Genomic DNA, 15,924 nt, shown 5'->3' with positions numbered 1-15,924 from the left:
GCATTTACAGTCAGGAAACCTCCCAAAGGCAAGGCTGTAAACTGCAAATTAAAAATTGAGGAGAAATCTATTTCCTTTGAAATACTCCTCCCTCCCCACATTGCGAGTGTTGGAGTAAGTTAGTAAACAGCATCTCTGTACTTCTGACAGAGACAGGTATTCAGAATCAGAGGAAACTCCTTTGATGAAGGCACAAATGGGAAGAGGAAGGAAAACGCTGTGCAGACAGACCGACAACACTGTGATGAGACAGATGGACACAGTCACGGGACATCCACCCAGGCTCTGGCCCCAAGCAGATGGGTTTCCTCTGGCAGTGCTAGGCCTACAGTCAAGGCAGCAACTCACTTACAGAAGGAGCTCAGGATTGTGGTATGCAAGCAGCATCCACATGTCTGGCCATTCTACCCAGGAAGCGGAAGGGTCCATCAGGCCACCCAGCTGGTACCATCTGCATGGGGTCCAGCCCTCCCTAGTGAGGGCCCCGGGGAACCCAGGAGAGGAGCATTCATTCCCCACAGTGATTCCAGTAGCTCATTAAAGCCACTTTCATGATCTGGGAGGTGTGTACGATATTATTCAGTTCAGTTCAGTCGCTCAGTCGTGTCTGACTTTTTGAGACCCCATGAATCGCAGCACACCAGGCCTCCCTGTCCATTGCTAACTCCCGGAGTTCATCCAAACTCATGTCCATTGAGTCAGTGATGCCATCCAACCATCTCATCCTCTGTCGTCCCCTTCTCCTCCTGCCCTCAATCTTTTCCAGCATCAGGGTCTTTTCAAATGAATCAGCTCTTTGCATCAGGTGGCCAAAGTATAGGAGTTTCAGCTTCAGCATCAGTCCTTCCAATGAAAATTCAGGACTGATTTCCTTTAGAATGGACCGGTTGGGTCTCCTTGCAGTCCAAGGGACCCTCAAGAGTCTTCTCCAACACCACAGTTCAAAAGCATCAATTCTGCACTCAGCTTTCTTTATAGTCCAACTCTCACATCCATACATAACCACAGGAAAAAACCATAGCCTTGACTAGACGGAACTTTGTTGACAAAGTAATGTCTCTGCTTTTCCATATGCTGTCTAGGTTTGTCATAACTTTCCTTCCAAGGAGTAAGTGTCTTTTAATTTCATGGCTGCAATCACCATCTGCAGTGATTTTGGAGCCCAGAAAAATAAAATCAGCCACTGTTTCCACTGTTTCCCCATCTATTTGCCATGAAGGGATGGGACCAGATGCCATGATCTTAGTTTCTGAATGTTGAGCTTTAAGTAAACTTTTTCACTCTCCTCTTTCACTTTCATCAAGAGGCTCTTTAGTTCTTCTTCACTTTCTGCCATAAGGGTGGTGTCATCTGTATATCTGAGGTTATTGATATTTCTCCCAGCATTCTTGATTCCAGCCTGTTCTTCCTCCAGCCCAGCATTTCTCATGATGTACTCTGCATATAAGGTAAATAAGCAGGGTGACAATATGCAGCCTTGACGTACTCCTTTTCCTATTTGGAACCAGTCTGTTGTTCCATGTACAGTTCTAACTGTTGCTTCCTGACCTGCATACAAATTTCTCAAGAGGCAGGTCAGGTGGTCTGGTATTCCCATCTCTTTCAGAATTTTCCACAGTTTATTGTGATCCACACAGTCAAAGGCTTTGGCATAGTCAATCAAAGAGAAATAGATGTTTTTCTGGAACTCTCTTGCTTTTTCCATGATCCAGCGGATGTTGGAATTTGATTTCTGGTTCCTCTGCCTTTTCTAAATCCGGCTTGAACATCTGGAAGTTCACGGTTCACATATTGCTGAAGCCTGGCTTGGAGAATTTTAAGCATTACTTTACTAGCGTGTGAGATGAGTGCAGTTGTGCAGTAGTTTGAACATTCTTTGGCACGGTCTTTCTTTAGGATTGGAATGAAAACTGACCTTTTCCAGTCCTGTGGCCACTGCTGAGTTTTCCAAATTTGCTGGCATATTGAGTGCAGCACTTTCACAGCATCATCTTTCAGGATTTGAAATAGCTCAACTGCAACTCCATCACCTCCACTAGCTTTGTTGGTAGTGATGCTTCCTAAGGCCCATTTGACTTCACATTCCAGGATGTCTGGCTCTAGTTGAGTGATCACACCATCGTGATTATCTGGGTTGTGAGGATCTTTTTTGTACAGTCTTTCTGTGTATTCTTGCCACCTCTTCTTAATATCTTCTGCTTCTGTTAGGTCCCTACCATTTCTGTCCTTTATTGAGCCCATCTTTACGTGAAATGTTTCCTTGGTATCTCTAATTTTCTTGAAGAGATCTCCAGTCTTTCCCATTCTATTGTTTTCTTCTATTTCTTTGCATTGATCACGGAGGAAGGCTTTCTTATCTCTCCTTGATATTCTTTGGAACTCTGCCTTCAAATGGGTATATCTTTCCTTTTCTCCTTTGGGTTTTTAGGGTTAGGGTTAGGATGATATTATTATTATTATCTACCAAACCTATATTATTAATCATAACCACAATTGGATCTTATATTTAAATCATGCTTTTACTCTTTCCAAGTATGTTTTTATCTATACCTTCCCTTATATATAAAAGAAACTTCAAAAGGAAAAATAGTAATATTAGTAGCCCCATTTGAGAGTCAAGGAAACTGAGGCATGAAGACTGATCTTCTAAAATCAGCAGTTGAGTTCTTATTAGTTACCAGTTGAGTTGGGCCTAGAGCTCTGTTCTATAAACTAGCATCTAATGATGTGGTTTTCAACCTGGGCTATGTATTAGACTCACCTGGAGAGAGATCTTACTTTAGGCTGCACTCCTCCACCCCTACTCCTAGACCACTGAACTCAGAATCACCGGGGTAGGACCTTGGCAGGTGTCAGGAACTGTAATGCACAGTCAAGGTTGACAAGGACATCATCAGCCTTACCTGGGAGCTTGCTGGACATGTAGGGTCTCAGGTCCCACCCCAGACTTACTGCATCTTAATTTTAACATTTTAATCTTCACTTTAACCAGATACCTAGGTGATCCCTGTGCACAGTAGAGTCTAAGCGCTGGGCTGCTGCATCTAGAAAGGCCCACCAGCAGTCTGGCCTGAGTTGAAGACGAGGAGGCTATTGGCCAGTCATTAACGTACTCAGCATTGCTTAGACTGGGCTATACCCGCAAGGTGTATTGTCACAGCCTGTGAATGGAACAAGCTTAAAACTGGCAACCTCTATTTCAGGATCCCTAGAAATAGCAGAGGGAAAGGAGTTTCTGGTAGGAGGGCAGCATGTGTCAAAAGGCAGGGGCGCTGCAGTGCACAATTCCATGCAGACCCCTTTCTGGGTCTGTGCCTCCTCCCTGCCAGCGAGCACTTCAGCTCAACTTACCATCCACAGATTTGGAAGGAGAGCCCACGGGGCTCTTCGGCTCGGACTTGGCTGGGCTCTGAGCTGGAGAAGCAGGTGCAGACTTCACAGGGGAGCCAGGTTCCTCTGGGGCAGGCTCCTTCTCTCCTGAAAACACAGAAAACCAACTCAGGACAGAGGTCAGGCAGAAGAGAGATGGGCAGACAGAGTGCTTTGAGGCAATGCTTTCTTCTACTTGGTCCTCATTTCCCCTAACTGGAATTAGCTGCTTCCCCATCCCCCCCACCCCCACCCCTGCCCACACACTTTTTTAAATGTCTGCTACACTCTGGGCGAGGCAAATGGGAGGAGTCAGAGTCTAGGTCTGTTTCCTCTATCAAATCACATCCTTGGATGGATTATATTACCCCTGATGTGGATGCAAGACTGCAGGGGAATTCCCGCCCAACATTTGTATGCAGCTCACATACTATTTATGTAATTTACATGTTCAGTCCAAACAATCTCTAGAGACAAAAAGCACTGTATTTTTCTATCTACTTCTTTGACTGGCACGTGAGAACTCCAAGCAAGCTGGCAAGGGTTCTTCTAGTGCCTTTGTGCCCAGGAAGATGGCTGACTTTGGGTGGGGAGGGAGGACGTGGAAAAAGGTCCTTCCCTGAGGGAATAAAAGCCTTTGATACCATGCAGGGGCCTGTGGGACTCCTGGGCACAAGGCCTCTCTGTCCCTCATCTCTTTGATTATAGAAAGCTACCTTCATTCAACCTCCATGATCTTCCCTGAGTTCCAATGGGGAGATTCAAGCTGTTGTTAATTATCAAAGGGACAGGAGGTGAGACAAGGGAGAAACAAACAGCAAGAGCAGCCTTGGGGCAAGGCCCATCAGAGGATGCACACAACCATATCTTTGAGCTATTTTGCAGATACTGAAATGCCCTCCAAGTGGAAGAAGATAATGATTAATAATGACATGCTGCCCACAAGCATGCAGACCCCAGATCAGTTGGAACTGAAGGCTAACGATGCTGACTCCAACTTACCACACCACCAACCCACCCAAAGAATGTCCATGAGCTGATCACGCCCTCTTTGGACAATTAATACTAAATTTCTCACTATCTTCCCTAAGTTAGAACACATGGTTGTGACGGCATTAGCCCACCATTGCCCCCTTGGCCTGGCAAAACAGTAAAGCTATTCCTATCAACTTCACCCAAAACTCTGTCTCTGAGATTTGATTCTGCAACTGGTGCAGACAGAAGCTGAGCTTTCAGCATCATCTTGTCTGGTGGACGAAATCAAGAGCTAAGTCCTGTGTCGCAGACCCCAAGTGCATCTAGAGCAAAGAGAAGGGACAGCTCATGAGGGGAAGAGAGAGGGCTTCCTAGGTGGAGAGAAGTTTGCCGCAGAGCCTGAAGTGTAGACTATATTGAATAAGGTAGCCAAGAAGGGAAACTCTGCCAGGAAGGGACAAAGGCATGAACAAGCTCTCAAGAGTCAGCATGGAGAGATGGGCTTGACTGAGATTCTGATGTAAAGGCCTTGGCTGCTGACAGTTCTGATTTCCAGGTTTATACCAAAACCAGATAGATCCATCAACAACAGTGATCACTATAATAATGATCATATTATTATAACTAACATTTGTCTGGTGCTTACTGACCTAGGCCATATTTATATGGTGCTACTCTAAGTAAGCACCACATGGATTAACTCCTTCTTCCCAGGTGAGAGCGTCAATGGGATCATGGGAGCACCATGTAACCACTGCCAGGTAGGAGCCATGAGGGGCATTATTGGGGATAACAGTATTATGCTCCTAAGAATATTGTTTGGTGATGAGGCAAGAAGGTCAAATGGAAGACATAGGAGAGAAGAGGCACAGAGAAGCAAATGAAGATTGAAAACAAAGCAAAGAAGCCTGGATGGAGCCCTGGGGCTCTGGTGGGCAGGAAGGAGTGGGTCCGGCTGCTTGGGGGTGGGTAGCAGAGGGTAGTGATGGCCTCAGTTTCTCTGCTGTCTCCCTGGTGCCCCAAGCTCTCCCCTCCCTCCGGCGGGTCCTGAAGCACTGGCCCCCCACCAGGGTTATTTACCCTCCAGTTCTAGCTTCTTCCTCTCCACCTCCTTCTTGTACTCCTCCAGCTCCTGGTCCGTGAGTTGGCTGAAGGGGTTGGGTGCCGTCTCCTCAGATTCGTCTTTGGCATCCGCCTGGCCCTGGGACATCAGCTGGCTGTCTGTGGACTGAAAGTTAACCACAGAGCGTGTTGCCCTCTGAACGCCGTGCTTGGGGCCCAGGCCCCAGCTTCCTTTCAGACTCATGTGGCTGCCCATGGTCTTGCTAGGGACAGCGTGGCAAGCAGCTCCTTGGGAATAGCTCAGGGCCTTGGGGTGGGGTTGCTCACTCCTTCCCATGGCTATCTCACCCCAAGACCTGGATTCTCTGCAACTGCCTGGATGAATGCAGGGGTACCTCCCTCTGCCCTGGAAATAAAATCAAAGGATGCTCCCAAGGAGAAGGAAGATGCACCTTTATTGCAATCTCTCCTGTGGACACTTGCAAGCTGTCACTATGCAAATACAGTCAGCGGCCCACAGTCAGCCAACCAAAACCCAGCAAGCAAAGCATTGGCTCAACCAGCTTCAAGCCAGCCACTCCCCACCCACCACCCCTCCTCCCCCAGCAGCAGGACAAGCCACACAGCACACAGCAGTAAGTCATATGCAAAAAACACACAGTGACTCCAGCATTCTCAGTCCAAACTGTTAGTTCTGTTGTGCACACAGTCATAAATTCAAGGAAGTCAAGGTCTTGAATCTTGGATCTTCAACCTGCCTGCTTTGCAGGTCCCCACAGGGACACTGGCAAAATCACTGTGTTTCAACACCTCTGGGGAGCTCCTGGCTCTGGAGAGCTCACCACTGGGTCTTGTGTGAGCTCCGGGAATCCTTTGACCCCTCTCGCCCAGGACAGGGACTGATATTCAGATCCCAAAGCCCTTTATCCCTTTATCCTAACTCAGCATCCTCCTCTTGGCCGTTGAGGATACAGTGCTCTGGAGCTGAAGAGCCAAAGAAAGTGAAGCCCAAGGGAGGTGAGCAAGAGCAACTGGCCCACATCACGCACTCCAGGCCATCTGTTTCTGGCCCATCAGGTATTCTGATGATGGACCCTGGGCTCCTACCAAAAGAAGGGCAGCACTGGGCCTATCAATTATGGGGTTCACAAGAGAGTCCAACACCAAGATCCCAAGAAGAGGGACTCCAAGGAGAACACTCGGTATAAATGGCAGCGCTTTTAATAATTTTGCTCGTTGTATTGAATTCTCACCTCCCCCCAATATTATGGGCAGGTATGTCTATCCTTGACCCTGTAGCACATTTGATGTCCCTTCTCTTGGTTGAGCTGGGGTGGGGCGGAAGGGATGGCATGACCTTCACACTTCCCTTGCCAATGGGCACCCATCTTGTGAGTTGCAGCCCCATCTGCAATCATGACATCAGTTTGCTCTGCAGAGAGGAATGGTCCCTGAATCCTCCACACATGCGGCCCCGGCCCTTACTGCTAAGGAAGATGCCACTGTGACTTTGCAATGAGCAGCAATGATTTCCAACACAAGCCAGAACTCTGACCTTTACCCCTTTTGCTAAGCACTACACAAACACTGTTCTATCTCAAGCATGGAAACAACTTTGTATTTTCTAACTCCATGTGGGTTTTGCAGGCAACTCACTGGCCCTCCCCCTCCTGCAGAGCACCCGTCCTTATATACATGTCTGCCCTCTGAGAGCACATGGGCATCCTCTCAGAGGTGTGGCCTGATAATGCCATATTCAAGCACAGAGGACAGAACCATTTGGAGCAGGCAGCTGTAGAGCCGCTGGGAGCGGCCAGCCACTGCTCCTGCGAGCCCACCCTGCGGAGCACTGGCAGAGGGCAGACGGGAGTTCCACAGGGGAACCAGGGAAGCCATATCACTCCGTATCACTCCGGCGGGTGGGCGGATTGGGCTGCTCCCCGCCCCCTCTCCCGGCCCTCCCGGCGCCCACAGCGGGCGATAAGACACTGTCCTCAGTCCTCACAGCATCCATTTTGCAGCAAGAGCACCCGCGCCCAAGAGCACAGGGAAAGGTGGGCATATGTGGGCTCAGGGGTCCTGCCGCCCAGCCCCAGGCACTGCAGACCCAGAAGGCAAACTGGCTTCCCCTGCAGGCGGGGGCAGCATCTGCTGTACCGGGCTTCGGCTCTTCTCTGCGATGACGCTCGCCAGCAGCTGGGACTGGGGCCCTGCCGACTTCACATCCTGTCGGTTTTGTTCTCGAATCTGTGTGGAAAGGCGGGGGGGACAGTGAGCTAGCGGTCCAGAAGCAAGGCGTACTTAATAGGCCGCCCAGTGTGGTGTGAACATAACACAGTAACACATCACGTCCAGGGAATGAGTAGTTAAACATCAGATTCTCATGAACTCTAAGAAGGTCATTGTAAGAGATGAAGAGTGAAACGACGCATGGTAGATCCTTGAGGGGGATTCTCAATTTTCAATATTCCTATAAAGTCCCTGAGGAATTGGTTTAAACTACAGATTTCGGGGGAAGGGGGACACCTCCTACACGTTAAATCTCAAACCCGTGGGAGGAGGGTTGAGGGTAAGCCAGAAATCTGCATTTCAGAGGCGCACACATTGAGACGCTGCTCCGAGAGCATGCCTGACCTATTGGAGGTGGTTCTGTTCCAACTTAGGTATTTAAAGTAACATGAAGAAAATAAGTGAGTGAACTACAAAGCCAAGGTAGAGAAATAAATATAAAGGATTTTGCAATTTTGAAAATGAGCCAAAGGGAAACAGCATAAAATTTGTAAAAATTCAATTTGGGGGCCTCATTGGACAATCCCAGGGACGGGGAGACTGGTGGGCTGCCATCTGTGGGGTCGCAGAGAGTCGGACATGACTGAAGCAACTTAGCAGCAGCAGCAGCAGCAGCAGTAGACACATCCACTGTCTGAAGCTAGCACCTCTGTCTTAGATGTTTACACGTGATGGAAAAAGCACAGCACTTAGCACCGTGCCTGGAATACGGCCAATAAATGATACCTTCTTTCCCGTGTGGGCTTCCCTGGTGGCTCAGACGGTAAAGAATATGCCTGCAATGCAGGAGACCTGGGTTCAATCCCTGGGTCTGGAAGATCCCTTGGAGAAGGGAGTGGATTGCTATTCCACTCCAGGATTCTTACCTGGAGAATTCCATGAATAGAGGAACCTGGTGGGCTACAGTCCATGGGGTCATAAAGAACTGGACATGACTTGAGCAACTAACGCTTTCTTTATTTCTTTCACATAAGAGGCACCTGGGGTAAGTCGGGCACATCCTGCGGACGCCCCTTCCTTACACCTTGTGGGAGAAGAGATGGGCAGTTAGCTACACCTTACCTTGTTGCGCATGTCCAGCACTTCTTGGGGGTCAGTATAGAGAGGCACAAATTGGTTTGGGTTTTCGATCCGTATGGGCATGCCACTGCTGGATTTCTCCACCTCGTCAGCCTTCATCCACTGAACACACACAAGGCCCAGTGGGTAAGACAAAGGCACACAGCTCACCGGCCACCCCAATGGTCCACCCCAGGAGAGCTGGGCTGACCAGCCTGCATGGAAGGTCAGCAAGCCTAGACAAACACACTCCCTCCTCTTGGGGCACTTGGATGCCTGCCTCCCAGAGCAGAGATGGGCAGCCGATGACCCAGCAACCAAACTAAGGCCCCTGATCAAAGGCCATAAATAACACTTCAGAGGAGGGACAGAGCCTCGGTGACCAGTTTCGACAGACAGGCTCGCGTTTTAAGAGGACTTGTGGATAGCTTCATTTTTTTAATGAAGAGCTATTCGATTTGGCTGCCAGCTACTTACAAAGTAAGTAGTGAAAATCAAATTAAGGGTCAGAGGTATTTATGTGAGAGAGAGAGAGGGAAAGAGCATAAAATTTGTAAAAATTCAACCTCTGGGCAGGTCTCTTCAACACATCTAATGCCTAAAGCAAGTCCACAGAAAAGGGTATAATGGGAGAGGACAATGTGATGGAAGCAAGTACCCACCTCCCTCCTGGTTTTGCATCAGATGGTCAGTTCAAATGTTGGATACCCATCCCCCAAACTTCCAAGAAGCCCCTTCTGGATGTGGCAGCAAAAAGCTTTCATACGGCTGAGAGTGACCTGGTTCAGCCACCCTCTGGACCCAGAAACTCAGCACAGAGGTACAAGAAACAGGCGATCTGCTCTCTGGGCATGAGCAGCTGCTCCCAGAGGCCGAGTAGGAAGCCCTAAGGGGAGACAAGACTAGCCCAGGCCTGAGGGAGGTTTGCTCTGGTCCTCTTTTAAAGTGGTTTAGCCTGCACAGGGGGTCAGGCGCTCTCCTCTGACCCCAATCCCCCCCGGTGGAGCCCCCTCTGCCTTCCTTACTGTGGTCTTGGGCCGAGGGCTGCCCATGCTCCTCTGGACCTCGTCGGCCACGTTGACCCGCAGGTAGGTGTTGGGCGTGTTGAGCCAGCGGGTCTTCTCCTTCTGCTGCTTCTGGGCATGCTGCCGCAGGGCAGGCACTGGGGTGCCGTCCTCCTCAAACACGAAGGCAGTGACCGTGGCTGGAATCTCCACCTCACTTTTGTGTTTGGTTTTCTCTTGAACGAAGGGATAGCGGTAGGTGTAGCCTGTTCTGTAACCCTGAAAAGAACAAAAATAGAACCACTTAAGGTAGGGAAAACGGTCAATAACATGCCAGCTGGCCGGCCCACACACTTCACCCCCTTCCATCTAAAGGACTCAGTTTAACCCAAAGTCTCCATAATAAAATACAACCCAGGCCTTGCCACACCTCTGGAAGAAACTGTTAGTTGCTCAGTCATGTCTGACTCTTTGTGACCCCCATAGACTGCAGCCCACCAGGTTCCTCAGTCCGTGGGATTCTGCAGGCAAGAATACTGGAGTGGGTTGCTATTTCTTTCTGCAGGGGAGATTCCCCACCCAGGGACTGAACCCAGGTCTCCCACATTGCAGGCAGATTCTCTACTTGCTCCCTGTCTTAGTCCCCTTCCTTTCCTCCACTCCAACAAGCCCTTTGATCAGGGGTGAGAAAGTCGCCAAAATCTTGTGGACCAGACAGAGCTCCAGCTTTGGGTCTGGTCCAGTAGTTATCAACACACTGGAATCACAAAGGAGCTTTGAAAATATAGATATCCGGGCTCACCTCAGGGTTGCCCATTTCACTGGACATTGGTACAATCTGGGCTACAGGACTTTAAAAAGCTTCCCAGCTGATCTGAACAGTAGCCCTCCCTTCCTCAACTCTGAAGTTTCTTAACTATTTCTCTCTTGGGACCTCTGAATTTGACTCGAGAACATCCCTATCTCCTAAGAAGGACCATATTCCTCAAAGGTGGGCTGTTACTTAGAATGAACATTCAGGAATCTTAGGAGCTGCTGGAATAATTCTTAGCTCTAACAGTCATCATTTTTTAAGTTAAAGTGGCATTCAAAATTAGGTGGATTACAAAAAAATACATAGCCATGTAGAAAAATTAAGCAATATGAAAAAAAAGTAAGGAAAATATGGGTTTTATGCAAAATCTCATCCTGAGAGACAACCACTAAAAATCCTTTCAGTCATCTCTGTAAGCATACATATACATATGCACATTTGTAAATATACAGAGAGAAGGCAATGGCAACCCACTCCAGTGCTCTTGCCTGGAAAATCCCATGGACAGAGGGGCCTGGTGGGCTGCAGTCCATGGGGTCGCTAGGAGTCAGACACGACTGAGCGACTTCACTTTCACGCATTGGAGAAGGAAATGGTAACCCACTCCAGTGTTCTTGCCTGGAGAATCCCAGAGACGGGGCAGCCTGGTGGGCTGCCGTCTATGGGGTTGCACAGAGTCGGACACGACTGAGGCGACTTGGCATAGCATAGCATATAATTAATATATAATATATATATAATATATAAAACACTATATAAATGGGACTGTACCACATAAGCAGCCTTCTAAAAAACCAAGATATAATTGACATGTAACATTACATTAGTTTCAGGTGTACAACATTGATTCAATATTCGTATGTATTCTATGCATAACTGAATCACTTTGCTATACACCTGGAACTAACACGGCATTATAAATCAACTATGTCATGTTTTAGTCACTAAACTGTGTCCAGGTCTTTTGTGACCCCATGGACTGTAGCCCGCCAGGCTCCTCTGTCCATGGGATTTCCTAGGCAAGAATACTGGAGTGGCTACTATACTTCAGTTAAAAAGAAATTGTATGTATTGCGAAATGATCACCCTGAATCTAGTTGACATGTAGATTAAACTAGATGTCACCTTACATAGTTATAATTTTTTTCTTGTGATGAGAACTTTTAAGATCTACTTACTCTTTTAGCAACTTTTAAATATATAACACAGTATTAATAACTACAGTCACCATGCTATACATTACACCCAGGATTACTTATTGTATATATGGAAGCTTTTAGCTTTGACCCTTTACCCATTTCTCTCTGCCCCACACCTGGCAGCTACCAAACTGTTCTCTGCATCTAAGAGTTTGAACTTTTTAGTTTTTTTTTTTTTTTCAATTCCATATATAAATGAGATCATACAGTATTTGTCTTTTTCTGTGTGACTTATTTCACTTGGCATAATCCCCTCAAGTTCCATCCACATTGTTTCAAATGGTTAGACTTCTTTCTTTTCATGGCTGAATAATATTCTACCATATATATATGGTATATATATTTTATATATATATAAGCACCACTTTTTCTTTATCCATTCTTCCATCAGTGGATACTTAGGTTGCTTCCATATCTTGGCTATTGTAAGTATTACTACATAATCAGCTTTATAAGTTGCTTCTCTAGTTCATCTATGTGTCTTAGAGATTTCTTCATGTTATTGAACATAGACACACAGCAACCTTTAAACAGCTACATAATACGCCAGTGAATGCACATATCACAGTTTATCTAACCAACACTGGAAGAACTTTTGTTAATTTCAAAACATTATAAACAACCCTGAAATGAGCAATTTTATATATTTTTCTTTAGGCAGTTAACATAAATGCCTAGCAATGAAAATGACTGAGTCAAAGGATGCACAGTTTTTACATATTTATTTTAAAGGTTTTTATATATTTATCATGTCCATCTTCCCAAGACAATGAGCCAGTTTGCACTTCTGCCAATAGTGCTGGAGTTCCCAGTTCTCATCTCCTTTCCCCACACTGAATATTGTTGAGGTTTTTAAAAAAATCATTGGCAGTCAGATGGGTTAAAAGTAAAACCTACTTTTGTTTTGTTCTTTTTTAGGTTACTAGTAAGATTGGATATTAATTACATTTAATGGCCTCGAATATCTTCCCTTGTAAACTGTGTCCTCAGTTCATTTTCCTATTGTGATGTTTATCTTTTCATATTATTTCTTTTACAGTAAAGATGGATCTTTTGACTGTCACAGATGTTGCAAATATTTCCCCATACTTTGTCTTTAGTTTTGTTTATGGTGGGTGAGGTGGTTTTTAAAAATGTAAAATTTGAATTTTAATGTAATCATAACTGTCAATATTTGACATCATGATTTCAGGCTTTTCTCCCATGCTTGACAAGCCCTTTCCCATCATAAGAGCATCAAAAATATTAATCTATGTTTTTAAATATCTATATGAATTTCCTTTTCATGTTTAAATTTTTGGCAAATGAGGGATCTATCTTGTGGAAAGGATAAAGCAACAAGCCACCCTAGGTTCATTTCCCACAGGGCTAGAAGTCTATCTTTCCCCACAGATTTATAAGATGGCTGTTTCTCCTGTTAAATTTTCATGTATTTGGGATCTATTTCTGGACTCTCTAAGCTGCAGCTCTGATTGGCCTGGCCCTTCTGGACTAATGCCCCTCCCTCCAATGACTAAAGCCTTATCGCACTTTACCATGTGGTGGTAATCACTATAGGATTTTCCAAGCCATTCTGAATTTCATCTGAAAGAACATTTTGCTAAGTCCTTATATCTTGCTCCACTTTTGAGGAAATTACATTGAGTTTATTGACTAACTTGGAAGCCTCTTTACCCTATTGAAGCTTTTAACCAAGAATAAATTATAGCTCTTCACTGATTTAAGGTTTTCTCTGATGTCTATTGGTAAAATTTTACAGCTGTCTGTAAGGGGCTTCTGCTTAAAACTTTATGATGTTACAAACAGGATTATTTCCTCTCATATTTTCACATACATTACTATATGTTAAAATACAAAAAAGCTACTAATTTTTACACATATTTTCACAATTGACCACTTTAAATACACTCATTTTTTAAAAATTGGAGGATAATTGCTTTACAATGCTGTTGGTTTTTACCATACAGCAACACGAATCTATAAGCACATATATATGCCCCCTACCTCTTGAACCTCCCTCCTGGCCCCCACCCCATCCCACCCCACTAGGTTGTCCCAGAGCATGGAGTTGAGCTCCCCGTGTTACACGCAACTTCCCATTAGCTATCTATTTTACATGCGGTAAAGTATATGCTTCCGTGTCACTCTCTCAATTCGTCTCCCTCTCCTTCCCCTACTGTGTCCATAAGTCTATTCTCTGTGTCTCTATTTCTGTCCTGCAAATAGGTACATCAGTGCCATTTTTCTAGATTCCATATATATGCATTCATATACGATATTTTCTGACTTACTAACTTTCTTTCTTTCTGACTTACTTTTCCTTATATAACAGGCTCTAGGTTCGTTCACCTCACTAGAACTGACTCAAATTTGTTCCTTTTTATAGCTGAGTAATATTCCCTTGTGTGTATGTACAGGGCTTTACAGGTGGAGCTAGTGGTAAAGAACCCGCTTGCCAGTACAGGAGACATAGAGATGCAGGTTGGATCCCTGGGTCGGGAAGAGCCCCTGGGGGAGGACACGGCAACCCACTCCAGTATTCTTGCTTATAGTCTTGTTTATATCTGTTGATGGACATCTAGGCTGCTTTCATGTCCTAGCTGTTGTAAACAGTGCTGCAGTGAACACTGGGGTACATGTGTCTTTTTCAATTATGATTTTCTCAGGGTATATGCCCAGTAGTGGGATTGCTGGCTCATGTGGTAGTTTTATTCCTAGGTGTTTTTTTTTTTTAAAGAAATCTCTGAACTATTCTTCATAGTGGCTGTATCAATTTACATTCCCATCAACTGTGCAAGAATGTCTCCTTTTCTCCACATCCTCTCCAGCATTTATTATTTGTAGATTTTTTGATGATGGCCATTCTGACTGGTGTCAGGTGATTCCTCATTGTAGTTTTTATTTACATTTCTCTAATAATGAGCAATTTTGAGCAATTTTTCATGTTTTACTGGCCATTCATATGTCTTCTTTCGAGAAATATCTATTTAGGTCTTCTGCCCATTTTTTTATTGTTTTTTTCTGTTTGTTTGTTTTTCTGATATTGAGCTGCATGAGCTGCTTGTATATTTTGGAGGTTAATCCTTTGTCAGTTGCTTCATTTGCAATTATTTTCTCCCATTCTAAAGGTTGCCTTTTCATCTTGTAAATGGTTTCTTCTGCTGCGCAAAAGCTTTTAATTTTAATTAGGTCTCATTTGTTTGTTTTCATTTTCATTTCCATTACTTTAGGAGGTGGATCATAAGAGGATCTTGCTGAAATTTATGTCCAAAAATGTTCTGCCTATGTTTTTTTCTCTAAGAGTTTTATAGTTTCTGGTCTTGAATGGTCTTTAATCCATTTTGAGTTTATTTGTATTTATGGTGTCAGGACAAGTTCTAATTTCATTCTTTTACATGGAGCTGTCAGTTTTCCTAGCACCAATTATTGAAGAGACTATCTTTTCTCCATTGCATATTTTTGCCTCCTTTGTCAAAAATAAAGTGCCCACAGGTGCGTGGATTTATGGGCTTTCTCCCTTGTTCCATTAGTCTATATTTCTGTTTTGTGCCAGTACCATATTGTCTTGATGACTATAGCTTTGTAGTATAGTCTGAAGTCAAGAAGGTTGATTCCTCCAGCTCCATTTTTCTTTCTCAAGATTGCTTTAGCTGTTTGGGGTCTTTTGTGTTTCCATACAAATTGTGAAATTTTCTGTTCCAGTTCTCTGAAAAATGCCATGGAAATTTATAGGTATTGCACTGAATCTGTAGATAGCTTTGGATAGTATAGTCATTTTCACAATATTGAGTCTTCTAATCTAAGAACATAATATATCTCTCCATCTGTTTGTGTTATCTTTGATTTCTTTCATGAGTGTCTTATAGTTTTTGGTCTTTTGGTCTTATAGTTTAGGTCTTTTGTCTCCTTAGGTAGGTTTATTCTTAGGTATTTTATTCTCTCTCTCTCTTTTTTTTTTTTTGCAATGGTGAATATGATTGATTCCTTAATTTCTCTTTCTGATTTTTCATTGTTCATATGTAGGAATGCAAGGTACTTCTGTGTATTGATTTTTTACCCTGTGACTTTACTAAATTCATTGATTAGCTCTAGTAACTTTCTGATAGTATCTTATAGGATTTTCTATGTACAGTATCATGCCATCTGCAAACAG

The 15,924-nt window shown here is 44.8% G+C and overlaps 1 protein-coding gene across 1 annotated transcript in view; it reads right to left on the bottom strand.

Annotated features, from left to right (window-relative positions):
* The window catches only part of ADD2 (adducin 2), a 122,704-nt gene that overhangs the window by 11,986 nt on the left and 94,794 nt on the right, over positions 1-15,924 (bottom strand). Inside the window, exons 11-15 of the mRNA XM_018055081.1 lie at positions 9,780-10,037; positions 8,758-8,877; positions 7,564-7,653; positions 5,425-5,572; positions 3,352-3,477 (exon numbers count right to left, since the gene is read on the bottom strand). Of these exons, the coding sequence (XP_017910570.1) occupies positions 3,352-3,477; positions 5,425-5,572; positions 7,564-7,653; positions 8,758-8,877; positions 9,780-10,037 (742 nt within the window). The remainder of the gene's footprint in view (positions 1-3,351; positions 3,478-5,424; positions 5,573-7,563; positions 7,654-8,757; positions 8,878-9,779; positions 10,038-15,924) is intronic.

This window comes from Capra hircus, chromosome 11 (genome assembly GCF_001704415.2).
Source record: "Capra hircus breed San Clemente chromosome 11, ASM170441v1, whole genome shotgun sequence".
In the NCBI taxonomy this organism is placed as follows: Eukaryota; Metazoa; Chordata; class Mammalia; order Artiodactyla; family Bovidae; genus Capra; species Capra hircus.
The sequence above is the reverse complement of the archived record's forward strand: the minus strand, read 5'-3'. Positions and strand labels throughout refer to the sequence as shown.